This window comes from Marmota monax, unplaced genomic scaffold (genome assembly GCF_021218885.2).
Source record: "Marmota monax isolate L192 unplaced genomic scaffold, Marmota_monax_Labrador192_F-V1.1 WCK01_AAM20220418_F8-fsc00012, whole genome shotgun sequence".
In the NCBI taxonomy this organism is placed as follows: Eukaryota; Metazoa; Chordata; class Mammalia; order Rodentia; family Sciuridae; genus Marmota; species Marmota monax.
In genome coordinates this window covers 26,519,728-26,534,702 of record NW_026695227.1, presented here as the reverse complement: position 1 = coordinate 26,534,702, position 14,975 = coordinate 26,519,728, and the positions used below count along the sequence as shown (strand labels likewise).

Here is a 14,975-nt window from a genome sequence, read left to right as displayed (position 1 = left end):
TTAAAAATTATAGTGTAAATATTTCTTTGCTGCTGCCTGGCCTTCATAGTCCTCATCTTTAGCAGCTTTTTAAAATGTCACCAAGTGGATAGTTTATGCATTTGTTTGCCTTTAAAACTTTAGTGTTTTTATCCTAGTTGTTAAGACGTATGACTATGATAATGATAGATGGGATATATTTACAAATTAAGAATGCCAGAATGTGGAGGAAAGTGCCAAGAATTGAGTTCAGAAGGTCTTGGTGCCAATTAAGCTGTGTCCTTTGTGTGGCTTTGGATCTTCTTCATCTGTACTGATAAATGTGGCATATGATTCTTGTAATGAAATCTAATAAGGGGAAATGAAGGAGGTTTGTGGGATTCTTAATATGTGCTGGGAACTCGAATATTGTTATGCTATTTCATTGAATCCTTGGGGCAGCTTTAGAAGATTGGCTGGAAAAGGTTTTCAACTTATTTCAGGTCACACAATAAGTGCCAAGATCCAAACCCAGTTCTTCTGTACTCCATAGTCCTTTATCCTTAGGCTTCCTAGAGAGATGTTGTCCCCACTGGTGAAGATATACTCTGAAATAAAAGCAGAAGGAGCAATTCTAGGATCTTCATACCAAAGAATATTCAGAGAAGAAAATCATTTATGAAAAAAGGAGCATGTTGAGATATTCACAGTATTTTTTTTATAATTGACCAATATTTTATAAAACTTCTAAAAGCAACAACAACAACAAACTTCTTAAATCTCTTATAAAGAATAGTGAGTCCATTTGTCAAAACCTGACTTCCATGTATGTTCTTGGCACAAAGAATGAGCGCAGTAGGAAATAGTCAGGATCCTCTGTGAGGATGAATGGAGAGGAACATCACTGAAAATGAACGTTGGTGAAGCGTGAGGCTTGATTCCATCCCAGAGCTACAGTGTTTCTGTGGAGATGCAGAGCTACAGGCAGAAAAGAGGCAGTGTGGGTCTTCTTGCAGGGTGAGGATGAACTGGAATGAGAGATACCTAAGGGCAGAGAGAATAGCCAGGAGATGTTTATAATCTTTTAGATAAATAGAAAAGGAAGTGATCATATTGCAGAAGTAGAAGTAACAAGATTTATTGGCCTCTTTTTTTTTTTTCTAAACTACAAATCCGATCATATCAGTATTGTTAAGAGCTTTTGTTTTGGTGTCAATCTTCCTGGGTTTGAAATCCTAGCTATGTGACCTTGGACAAAGTCCCTTGACTTTCTTAAGCTTCATTTTATTTCTGTAAGATGGGGAGAATAATAGTAGTATTCATAGCATAAATCTGTTGTGAGAATTAAATGGAATATTGTGCTTCAATGGCTTAACATGGAGTAAATGTAACAGTTCAGTTCAGTGTATGCTTATTATCATTTCATGTTCTGCTTATTCATCTTCCATTGATCTTCACTACCTCCTTGCCCCAAACCCTTGCAGTTCTCTATGATCTGGCTCCATTCCACTCCATAATCTCTTCACCAAAGGTCCAAAGGTCTTCAAGGTCCTGGAAGATAAAAATCAGACTATGGCAAGCTGAGGACTACATGCTCCATCTAAAGTGGGCATATGACTCTCATATTTGCATTGGAAGATGAGCTTGGTATAGTGAGTTCGTCACCTTTGAAGAGGTGTCAGAAACCCAAACTTTGTATGAAACCTCCCAATTATTAAATTGGAATTGTGAAACAACACTCTACTACTGAGCCACAACCCCAGCCCTAAAGTGTGTATTCTTTATAAAGCCACTTTGAGAACACAAAACAAGGTGTCTGATCTAAATCAGTGATGTCAGAGAAAGTTTGCAAGAGTCAGAGATGCTTAATCTAAGAACCAAAGGGAGAGCTGGAGGATTCTCAGAAATTTAAATGAAGTTAGAATTGTTAAATAACACTATAAGACCAAACAAAGTCAATCTGCAGGCTGGTTAGGGTTAGTAGCACCTGGTAACCCTCTGCTTCATGCCTTTTCCCACTCTTGCAGACTGCTCTTTTTCCCTAGATAGACTTGATTCCCCTGTGCCTGCTGCTTTCAGACACCCTGGTCACTGTGTCTGGACTGGCTTTGGTTCTTTCTCTGTCTAACTGTATTGTTCTTTTAGATGTAGCTCAATCTTATATTTGCTGAACTCATTATTTCCTTCATTGTCATATCAGAACATTTTGCAGCCATTTTTATTCTGTTAATACATTTGTTCACTTATTTATTCAGTAAATAATTATTAAGCACCAAAACACAGACCAACTACAACCATACACCAGAGCCCCTGTTCTACTGGAACGTCAATGTCAGAGTGAATGATCATGTGTCAATCCTCCCATGAGAAGGTGAGAGCCTTTAGGGCATGGATTGGGTGCTGTTTGTCTGGTTTCCTCAGCAGTTAGTCCAATGGGCTTAATACCAAGTGCCTTAGTGTTCTAGTGATTCTGTAACAAGTTGTCAAAAACTTCGTGCCTTAAAACAACACGTGTTTAACCATCTTTCAATTCTAGAGGCCAGAAGTCTCAAATGGGTCTTACTAGACTAAAATAAAAGTGTTAGTTGTGTTCCTTGTAGAGGATCTGGAGAAAATCAATTTCCTTGTTTTTTTTTTGTTTGTTTGTTTGGTTTTTTTTTTTTTAAGCTCCTTGAGGCTTACAGATGTATCTCCATCTTCCAAGCAAATCATATAGAATCTTCAAATCTGTCTCTGACTCTTACCTATTTTCCTTTCTCTTCTACTTACAAGGACCCTTGTGATTACATTGAGCCCACCTGAATGATCCAGGGCACTCTCTTCAGCTCAGGATCAGTTGATTAGCAACCCTAATTCCATTTGCCACCTTAGTTACCCCTTGCCACACATACAGATTCTGGTTTAGAACACAGACATCTTTGCAGGCACAAGGGGTGCAGGGTGTATTACTCTTGCCTGACATACCTGGCAAACAGAATGAGCGAATGGCTGATGAATGCTTGCAAACACACAGAGGGTAGCAACCAGTATTGTGCTAGCCACAGAAAAGGAGAAAAAGGAGAAAATGTCTCTGTCCTCAAGAAGTTGTTTGTCAGTGGAATCAATTGGTGAGGAAGGTTACTGAGAATCCTCCAGCTCTCCCTTTGGTTCTTAGATTAAGCATCTCTGACTCTTGCAAACTTTCTCTGACATCACAGATTTGGATCAGACACCTTGTTTTGTGTTCTCCAAGTGCCTTTATAAAGAATACACACTTTAGGGCTCGGGTTGTGGCTCAGTAGTAGAGCACTTGCTTAGCACGTGTGAGGCCCTGGGTTTGATCCTCAGCACCACATAAAAATAAATAAATAAAATAAAGGTATTGTGTCCAACTACAACTAAAAAATAAATATTTAATAAAAAAGAATGCACACTTTATTGCTTGTGTGATGCTAGTTCAGTAAGTGCCCATCTATTAGATTTTACAGGTAAAGAGAAAACAGATATTGTTTATTTCTCAATTTGTGGTATTGGGCAGAGGACCTGGCATATGGTAAGAATTCAAATAGTTGTTGAAAAAAAGAATGAAAAAATAAATAAGCAAAGATTAGATAAAAATGAAATGTTTAAACCACCTAGGACTTGTTCTGCATTGGGGCTTTGTAACCTGAAACCATGGGCTTTCCTGACAAGCACACAAAATCAGAGGGCAAGCACATGTGCCCCTCTTCCCTTCCTGTGGGAAGCAAAGAGTATTCATCAGATTTTCAAAGGAGTCTACCCCCAAGAAGAGGTTAGGAAGCACTGCTCTAAGTGTGTGGAGTTGAGATGAAATCCTTTGGACAAGGCAGAGTAGGAGGATGCCAGACTGATTTTTCTCCAATGCTAACTGGGCTTTTGTATCTCATCTCCACCTTCTGCAGGAGAAGAGAGTGTGCTGCCTTTGCTGACACAGGACTCTAATTCCAAAGCTCGGAGGGGCATTTTAAGAAGAGCTGTATTTTCTGAGGACCAGAGAAAGGCTCTGGAGAAAATGTTTCAGAAGCAAAAATACATCAGCAAAACAGACCGAAAGAAACTTTCCATCAACTTGGGACTAAAGGAGTCACAGGTACTAATGATCAGGAAGATGTCTCCTGCTTTTCCTTTCTGAAGGCATATAATGAAATCCATTTATTTGGTAAATATCTCTTGTGCTAGGCACAGTGCAGAACCCTGAAGTGTTCTCAAAATGCTTTTCATAATTTTTTAGTGGGTAGAAATGGATGATTCCTATTAGGAAATAGATCCATCACTGAGAAGTCTAGGTCTTGCCACTGGACTGAGTGATTCTTCCAAAATGAAGTGAAATGCTAAGGATGTAGCATTTATAGCATAATTTTTTTGCTTTGTATTCAGAGAAGCAGGCTAAATAATTTCTTTCAAAAGCAGGAACCGATTTTCTTGTCTTTCTCTTCATTTTCAATCCAAAATCAAAGCATGAATAAGTGACTTAAGAATACTCATTAATGGGTCTCATTATTTTGCACTTTGGGTTTATGTCATGTACAGTTTAGTCATTCACATTTGCAACTCTTACATACCTTTCTTGCGTTTCATGTAGTTTGAATGCGACTCTCTGGCTTTTTGACAGTGAAGACTACTCTAAAGTTTGACCCATTTACAAATAGTTAACACATAAGACTGTAGCATTTTCCTACTTAATCCTTCTTCTCATCACAATGCACTGTAATAAGCCTCTTTTCTAGATGAATAAATGTGCAGAACTGAATATAGGTCCTGTGTCATGTAGCAAAGCTCTTTGGGAGCTGGGCTTCTATCTTAGGCATCCTGACTTTGGGTTTACGTTTTCCTCAAACTAGAGCTCCTGTATACAGTTGTGCAGGGTGTTCACTGTTCAGGGCATTTGGCTGGCGGGAGGATGGCAGTGGGAATGGGTTTCCTGGTCAGGCCTACATCCACCTGCATTTTGCCAGTTAGTGTAAAGAAACTGAAGGGCTAGCGGAGGCTCTGTCTTAATCATGTCATCCTCCTCTTCCTCACTATAGATGACCTATGCTATATTTTGGACCTTACTAAAACCAGTTATTATTGTATGGCACTTTCTTCAACATTGCTTTCTTTCTCTAGGGATGTGCTCTGTCTCCATAGACTGCCTTTCATGTCCAAATTTTGGGAGTGGTAGGATGCAGCACATGGTGTGGTACAGGGTAATTGACCTAGATCCATCAGTCTGTGCCCTTCTTGAACTGTGATACTAATGAGTCCACAACCTCAACTGATTGCCCTGTGCCTTGGTTTCTCACTTTAAAGAACAAGAGCAATTAAGGAATTCTGTCTAGGTCTCAGAGCAATTTTGTGTATGTAACAGATAAATTAGTAGCTGCATCTTGATGGTTGGTCTCTTGTGTGCAAGATACTATGTGAGATAGGCAGGAAGAGGAAATATGGTGAGTACTGAGAAAGATATACTTTTTTTTTGTACCTCAGAAACTTGTACACCTGGTAGAAGCTCATGAAAAGTTAAATAACAACACAAGACCATATAATAATTAAAGGGGACATAGATGTTGAAAGATGAAAAATAGCAAGGTTCCATCTCACAGTGCTCAAAAGAAAGTGTGAAAATCTGTTAGTGTGTGTATTGTGTTCCTATAAACAGAATATTGTGCATATATTTTGTCTTTTCCTAAAGAACAGTTTAGATCACCTGCGTAACCCAGTGCACAGATCAAGCAGTAGATACTGGAAGACCCCAAAGATTCCCTCCCAGTCATCATCTACTTCTTCCAAGGACATCCACTATTCTCATTTCTAACAACATAGATTAAGTTAGCCTGTTTTTGTACTATAACAGAAGCACTCAGTATGTATTCTTTTGTATGTGGTTTCTTCCACTTAATATTATGATGATGAAATTCTTCATGTTGTTGCATGTAGCAGCAGATCATTCTACTCGTGCTTGGCTTGTATTATCATTACATGGTATAAAATGATTAATTCATTTTACCAAAGGGAGCATATTATTGTTCCCAGTTTTGACTATTGTGAATAACACTACTGAGGATTGTACTGTTTTACTTTTTATTTCCCTACATTCAAATGTTATAGGATGCATCCCTGCATGGCAGTACCTATCAATCAATTCATTCTTTGTGCATGTGTGTCTCATTACAGATCATAGTGTGGATATAGAATAATTCAATTAACCACCATCAACTTTTAAGTTACTTTTAGTTTTCACTATTCCATCTATTTATGCACATTTAAAATATTGCGGGGGGATAGTAGAGGATAGGAAAGGCAGCAGAATACAACAGACACTAGTATGGCAATATGTAAATCAATGGATGTGTAACTGATGTGATTCTGCAATCTGTATATGGGGTAAAAATGGGAGCTCATAACCCACTTGAATCAAATTGTGAAATATGATATATCAAGAACTATGTAATGTTTTGAACAGCCAACAATAAAAAATTAAAAAAAAATAATAAAAATAAAATAAAATATTGCAAATTAGGGAACTAGGAGTAGGATTATTTATTAAGGTATATGTATATTTTTAAAGTGTGATAGAGTAAAAATTTCTTTCTAAAACAATATTATATAAAATTAGCTGCTGAATTATGTAAAAAATTCACTCTTATTAACAAAAATGATTTTTTGCAATCCCTTTACCATTTATCATTTTAAATAATATCAGCAATATTATGGACAGTGGTATTTATTATTTTTTAGTTTGAATTTTTTCTAACTTCTAGAATTTAAGGTCTTTTCATCACTGGCCTTTCCATACTGCATTTTTTTCTATCTTATTGTGTCTTGTTGATGTGTAGCAATTATTTTGGATATTAATAAACATATTTGGAATATTACAGTTACTTACATTTTCCTGTTATAGATGCTATAAAAATCCTGAGTTAGTGGTTTTTTTTATTGTGGTAAAATAAATATAAGATTTATCACTCAGTGGCATTCAGTAATTGACATTATTGTGCAACCATCAGCATCCTCCATCTCCAGAACTTTTAGTTCTTATAAAACTGAAACTGTGTCCAAAAACAACTCCTCCTTTCTCCCTCCTCAGCCCCTGTCAACAACCTTTATACTCTCTTTTTCTATGAATGTCTACTCTTAAGAATCTCATATAAATGGAACCACATAGTGTTTAGCTATATGATTTGTGATTAGCTCATTTCACTTAACATAATGTCTTCAAGGTTCGTATATGTTGTAGCATGTGTCAGAATATTCATCATTTTAAGACTGAATAATATTCCATCATATGGACACACCACATTTTTATTTAACCATTCATCTGTCAATGAAAACTTAGTTGTTTCCATGTTTTGGTAATTGTGAATAATGCTGCTATGATGATAGACATACAGATATCTGTTTGAGTCCCTGCTTTTAATTCTTTGACTAGCTTTTAGCTTTTTCATATGTTTCTGATATGTTTATTTATATAGAAACTTTGCATTTTCATATAATCAGTTCTATCTGTCTTATCCGTTATAGACTTAGTAATTTATGGCATGCTAACATTCATCTCTCCAAGACTATAATGACAATCTGTTATGTTTTCTTCTAGGACTTTGATAGTTTTGTTTTCTTATTGTGCTGTTTCTACCTGGAATATTTTTTTGTATTTGTTGAAAGAGGTAGAACTTTAGTGTCTTGTCACAAATATATGTATGTGTCCCAAGACCATTGATTGTGAAAAAAACTCTTTTTTTGCGTGTGTGTTTTTAAATTTTGATAGCACTTAAATATTTCTAGACATACAGAATGACAAAGAGAAGAAGAAAATAACAAATATGATGAGAAAGACCAGCTTCACTAATGGGAACAAATAACTCAATGAAAACCCATTAGAAATATTTCGCTTGCTTTGTAGAAGTAAATGCCAACTTCAAATAAAAAACAAGTTCATGCGTATAACCAAATGCTCTGATACGTGTACTTCAGAGCTATTTTCTTATGAAAAGCCTTAATCACAAAGTTGTAGCTGGGCTGGCAGTATTTTGCACTCAGTTGTCTGGGTAGACTTATTTTGCAGCCATTCTGAACATTGTCAATCAAGTTGAAGGAATAAAGAAATTATTTTGTCAATTTGGAAGGACCATTTCAGATAGAATTTTTTTCCTTCATTGAGAGAAATATTTGGTTGATATACTTTATCTAGGTAAAAAGTTTCCAGTTGTGTTTTAAAAATGAAAATTTAAGTTGTTAGTGTAAGAGTAGAATGGGAAATGGGAACTGGGAAAAAATGTGATTGACTTTCAGAATATCAGGAAAACCAATTGGGAAATCTTCTGCTTAGGGACGACTGAGTACACAGTGGATACAAAGCATAGCTAATAATAGAGTTAGTAGTAGAGTAAAGGAAAGCGGGGAGGGAGAGAAAGGAAGTGGTGGTACTGGAAAATGAAATTAGCCAGATTATATTGTTACATTGTGTGCATGTATGAGAATGCAGCAAGAAATCCTACTATTATGTATAATTATAATGCACCAACAAAAATATATAAGTAAAATAATAATAATATAGAGGGCATTATGCTGGGTGCATTGGGGGGAAGCTGTGGCTCCATTCAAGAACCACCACCATAAGAACTTTGGGCTTAATTACAATCAATTGTTACTTATTAAACCTAATTATCATGGTGTGACAAGTCCGAGGAATACATAAAGCCTATAATTTAACAAAGCATTATAAAATATAGTCTCAATTTAGCCTCAAAAATCTGATGAGGTTGCATTTTTTTTTACAAGAACCTGGATACTGGATTTGGATAGTCATCCATTCTAGTCTAAGTGCTTCCTTTATACTAACTATTTAATCTTGAGCATTTAATCTCCCTAAACCTTGGTTGTCTTATATGTGAAATGAAGACTTCTTATAGCCATGGTAAGGATCAGAGTATAAAACCCACCTATAGTGCATATGGTCTGATGCTTGGTACAAAATAACATGCTCATATGCTATGTGAGTTCATAAAGTTCCTTGAATAAATAATTTAGCACCGACCAAATGATATGTTTAAATACCTGAGAAAGTTAAGTCAATTTTGAAAGACAGGAGGCTTATAGAATGTAACCAATTTACTACGGTTATTTTGTTTTAGAATATATGTGGGGATATTATGTTAAAGTAATTTCTTAGATATTTTTGTATAAGCCAGTGTGAAAAGCCACAGGGACTTTCTAGGTTGGGTCTCATAATCAGGTGTCCTGTAGAATGGATATAGAAGCAAGTACAGTTTAAAATGCTAAAATAAGAGGATGGAGGTACAGCTCAGAGGCACAGTTCTTGCCTAGCACAGTTGAGGCCCTGGGTTCCATCCCTAATGCTGCAAATAAATGAATAAAGAAAATGCTTACATGGAATAACATAGAATAAATTATTATTCTTTCCAATTATTTTATCAATAGGTGAAAATTTGGTTTCAAAACAGAAGGATGAAATGGCGGAATTCCAAAGAAAAGGAAGTGCTTTCCAATAGGTGCATCCAAGATGTAAGCCTTCAAGAGGATCCTCTCTCACAATCTGCTCTGGGATTCTCTTCTCCATGTCCTTCAATATGGGAAGTCTCCCAACAGCACTCAAGTCCAAGATGGAGGGAGAATTCTCCAGAACCTTCAGAAAAACTAATCCAGGAGAGTTCAGGGGCACCACCTCCAGAAGCAAATTCACTGCATGGTGCCTTGTATTTGTCTTCTGAGGAAGAAGCTGGAGACAAGGGTGCACTTACTAGGGCCATATGAATGGAAGCATTTCTATATGTTAATTTATAAGAACACTTAATCAACAACATTTGAAATCTAAAGCCAATTAGCTTTTGCCTCATCATTGCCTAAAACCTAACACCTTCAGAATGATGCATGAACTAATGCTTTAGAAAAATCCACTCCAGTGTTCTCTTATTTAGCCCTATACTCAGACTTAACTTGTAAGTGGAATAGAATCTTCCAGGACAGATGATGGAACTAAAAAGAATAAGAGCAAGCTTTGGCTCAGTCCCTGCTCTGAGTATGTGAATATATGCATATGTCTGTATGTGTATATATATGTAAATATTCATTACAGTACATTGGTAGAAACTCAATTATCTTCAAATACTGCATTGAGAAAATTCATTTCCTTTTTTTATGAAGAAAAATAAACCACTGACAGAATGTTATAAATTTTTTGGAAATAATGTAAAATTTGAACTTTATCCAAACTTTCATACCACAAGAATATGTTTTGATAATTTCTCAGGGGCTAGGGCTGTAGCTCAGTAGTAGACTGCTTACTTAGCATACACAAGGCCCTAGGTCAATCCCCAGAATAGCAAAAAAAGAAAACAAAATTCTCTTATTTTATGACTTCTTTTAGTATCCAACTATAAGTGAATTTTAGCAACTCAGCAATCCTAATCAAATGAGCCACAGTTATATACACTGAAGATATACATTAAAATGAACCCAAGAATTTCTGAATATAACTGTTAGTATGCTTAATTTTCAAGTCTCTGGACTTTATCAGGCCATCAGTGAGAGAGGTATCCATTTAACCAATAATTATTTTTTTATTCTTTCTCAAAGAGAAGAGAATCAAAAAGAGAGAGAGAGGCTTAGAGCAGGGTTTGCAAAATGAAATGGATGCCTTTGAGGGCCTGGTAGATAAACAGAGGTCATGGTTTACCTAAAGGTAGTTGAGTTCAATAATTTTCCAACCCTGTGTTGGCCAAACAAAACATCTGTGTCAAGTAGTTTGTGACCTCTGGCCAAAAATAAAGAAAGCTGCAGTGTTATGGCTCTTAAAATGTTCCCAACTGGACTTAAAAACACAATACTGATGGAATCTATGATGATTTCTGTTTGCACTTCTAGTTACAGGCTCAATTTTCCACTTAGTTGGCATACACTATGTATATTGGGTTATTTTATGTATTAACAAACACCACACAGATGTTTTATGTTTTTGACAACCCTGAAATAGTGTTTTTATAAAATTACATTTCTGGTAACGATTTGCTTAGTTAATCCAGCAATTTTAATTTCATGTCCAAGAAAAAATTATGTTTCACTTTGAAGGAAATGAAGCAGAAAAAGGAAATGATGTGGTTTTGAACCAAGCTGTCATTGATCTGTGGATAAGAAACATTCCTAGAAGTTCATTATGTGGCATTTTGTTAGTGAACAAGCTACGTAATGATGGTGGCTTCTAATGTGCTTACCTTCTCAGCTATAGCCTTTGAAGGGTTGGCATTTAGAAAAGGCACTATTTCAGAAGATAATGGTTTTAATCAACATCAGGAAATTATTTTTTATGAAAGGATTTTTTTTGTTGGTATATGTCTTTATCGCATGATCTTTTACTTTCACTTGGAAGCTCATCTCTATGCCTCCTTGCTGGGAGTGGGGGGCAGGGATTTGCTAACAACGGTTTAAATTTTAAGAGCTGTTTTAAAGTGATTTAAAGTACAGTTTCTTTTTATGATGTTAACATCATTTACATTTTTAGGGTCCTCTCTAGGTTTTAGACCCTGTGCTAAGCGTTTGGGTGTATTAACTCATTTAATCCTCACAGAAATAACTCTATAATGTAGACAGTATTACTATCAGGGTTCTGGTTGCGGGACAAGGGACCTGAGGCAGAATATGGTTCAAGTGCTTATATAAGGTCCTGAGGTAAATCAATGGGATTTGGACCCTTCCAGTCAAGTTTCAAGTCTTGAGGTTTTTAACAGACTCAAGGGGTCCATAGCACTATGGACACATAGTGTCCACATTGTGTGGGATGCTTTATAAAAGATACATTCTGCCAATTTTGATGAGATTTATTAAAGAAATTCAGAAGCACATGATGTTTTATAATCTCTTTCTTAAGGAATGATTTTCTCTTTAGTATTCTCTTTTCTGCCAGATTTTGAAGTTTAGGGAAAGTAAAGTACTATGGGAGTGTTTAAGTGTGCAAAGGAAATGCTTTTTTTTTTTTTTAAATCTCTCACTCCCCAAATCATGAAGTGCTTGTCTGTGGTTACAGTTCCTTGAGAATAACTTGAATTTTGAAAGAGAGAAAGTTGTCAAGACCATCTTATTACCTAGATTGTAGAAATGGGCTAATTGGTGCTTAAATGTCTTTCATCAGAAAGCTCTGAGGCCCAGAAAAGGTTTCACTTTGTAAAACTGGCCTGATATTTGAATATACAAATCAGTCTTTTAATTATCTTCCATTCTGGAATGCCGTAGGCTTAGGCTATGGATGGACATTTTAGTGGTGCCTAGGAAATTCACAGACACATACACGACAGGTATGCATGTGCCCTTTATGCTTTGATTTTGCTTTCTGTTGCCAGAATTGCTGGAGGGAAGGATTGAGCACTGATATACCATCAACAAGGGTCTCCCTTCTCTCTCAGCTCATGTTCCTGATAACTATCCCACCCTACCGACCCATGGCCTGAGGTGTCCATTTTCCTGTTATCTTGGTACAGTTCCTTTTCCGCAGGTGATCATGCATTAGCATATTTGCTCTCTGCTTTTCAGACAAATGCTGCTTTAATTGGCACCAGGGCTATAGAAGGAGGTCAAAGAAATTATCAAGTGGCTCTTAAGCAGATGAGAAGAAATAAATGATGAGCATTATCTCTATTTTTTAAAAAGTATTTAGGGTTGGAAATATATGAACAGGTATTATTACTGGCTCTGGAAACATTGAAGGTCATGATCATTAAAGTTTAAAGGATATTTCTTAGTAGTCAGATGGTTTGCATGGGAACCCAATTATATAAATAACTCAGTAGTTCTCAGAATTTAAAAATCATATACATGATCATGCCATACCTTCCAACAAGGTTTGGATATACACACATATCTGGACATACATACTCCTTCAACATCCATACCTTCCAATCCACCCTTAAAATCAATACACATTTTTTTAACTTTTCAAACATAAAACCATAAAGAAATACACTCGTCCAACCCACATGTGTTCCTTCTGGTCCCCTTCACTCCCTTTTTCTGATGCATTTTGGGTGTTATCAACTCTTTTAATGCACTTCCTTTAAAAGTTACACATGCCTCAATGTGTTCTATGCCCCATCCATCCCTCAGTTGCTAATGGTTCCATCAATCTCTGTTGGCCTTTAAAAACCATGAAGTTCATTCCGCTGGACTCAGAAGCTTGTTAAACACTGCATTTTCAGCTGTCTGAAATCCCCCCAGTATTTTTGGTTTCTGGAATTCAACACTTATTGGGCACTTGTGAGAAACATTGTCCTAGCCTTTGTGCCAACAAATATGAGAAAGAGCATAGTCCTTACCCTCTCAGAGTTTATAAGTTCGTCTTTTCACCAAGCAACTTTTGAAATATTCCCTGCTGCTGTTGACAGGATCTGTTGAATTTGGGGCAAAAATAAACAAACTTTTGATATCCTCCAAAAACCCTGCCTCTCTATTTGCAGAAAGAGAATTCTTATGTGCTTATGTGCTCTACTGTTCAGAAAATACAAGCTGCTCAACAGTGCTGGTTTTCTATGCTCTCCCTCCTCCGGGCCATAGTAGTCCAGGAGGAGTTAGAAAGAGTCCAGAAATGAATTCAGCAGTTCCCTTTTGTTTAGGGTGGACGCTTTCTCTCTCTTTTTTTTCTTTCAGCCTTCTCAGCCTCAGTGGGAAGACAGAAGAAAAAGCAGATAATCGAAGCAGGGAAATTCAGGATAATGAGTGTTCTTGAATATATAAGGGAAATGTTGCAAGATTAATTTATATCTTTTTCAAACCATTTCTGAATTAGGCAACTACCATAATGATGTATAGGACTTATGCCTATAAGTCCTTATGGTTCTTAGCTTCCAGTTGTTGCCTGGGTTATATTACATTACATTGCATTATTAGTTTGGGGTTATAAAGAAATAGACTCAAAAACACACTGAACAAAGTAAAATTCATATGTAATTCCACTTTCTGGAGATAGCCAACTTAGCTCTTTTATGAAAAAAATTTTAGTCATTTTAAAATGTATGTTAATGTAAATACTTGTGTCTCAACAGATTTGGATCACAGTGTATATTCAATTTTTCCCAATTTTTTTTTTACTCAACTTTGTATACAGAAACATTTCCCCATGTCATTAAAAGTTACTTGAAACTATTTACTGTGACTGCATAATATTCCATTATAGATCCTTTACTTTTTGAGGTGGACCAGGGGCTCAGGCCACAGGATACCAGGGCATAGAAAAAATGGCCATAGGATCCTGTACTTAAGAATAATAATTTATGGTTTTTAACTATATAAAACCTCAGCAAACTAAACAGAATGAAACTTGTGAGGGAGCTTGGGGGTCATGCTTTCACTAGTGTTGGATATAAAGGAATATTACACATGCCAATGGGAGGATCTCTTCAGAAAGCCGCTGAGAAGCTAATCAAAATGTACCTATGCACTTCAAGTTCAAGGGCATAAATACTCAGATTTTAATGCATAATCCACAGCAAACATAATCATGTAGTGTAAAAGTCTATCTAATTTTAGTTTTCAGCCTGATTAAGACATTATTCAGCATTTTTTAGTTTGTATTTTGGTTTACAAAAAGTGAGCAGCAAACAAACTCTTGGAGATCGGTCATCTATCACCACTTTGAAGACTGAAATGAGAAGGCTGGTTTGCGCAATTAGTCTAGAATTCTTACAACTTAATGGATATTTTCTCAAAGTTACTTAAATGATAAAAATTTGAGGGAGCATCTTTTGGGATAAGAATATTCCAAAGTTAAAAGGGAACTGGAGAACCTTTAACACATTAGGTCCCAATTTTTTAATTCTGCAACTATTTCAACAAAATTGTCACAGGTGTGTTAAAAAGGTTGAAAATCATAATATAGAACTTACAATGTTTTATATATGTGTGTATAACACACAAACACACACACATTCATTCACTGCAGCTTCTGCTTTTCTCAAAAGAATAGACCTCTAAAAATAGTAAATTTTTCAAAGTTATAAGTTCATTGTCCAATTTAAGTTTTTTTAAGTGTTCCA

General features: G+C 36.0%; 1 protein-coding gene across 1 annotated transcript in view; it reads left to right on the top strand.

Annotated features, from left to right (window-relative positions):
• The window catches only part of Dbx2 (developing brain homeobox 2), a 44,645-nt gene extending 30,617 nt beyond the window's left edge, over nucleotides 1-14,028 (top strand). The window contains exons 3-4 of the mRNA XM_046436055.2: nucleotides 3,861-4,048; nucleotides 9,379-14,028. Coding sequence (XP_046292011.1) covers nucleotides 3,861-4,048; nucleotides 9,379-9,711 — 521 coding nt within the window. The 3' untranslated portion in view covers nucleotides 9,712-14,028. The remainder of the gene's footprint in view (nucleotides 1-3,860; nucleotides 4,049-9,378) is intronic.
• Nucleotides 14,029-14,975: the final 947 nt, after the last annotated feature.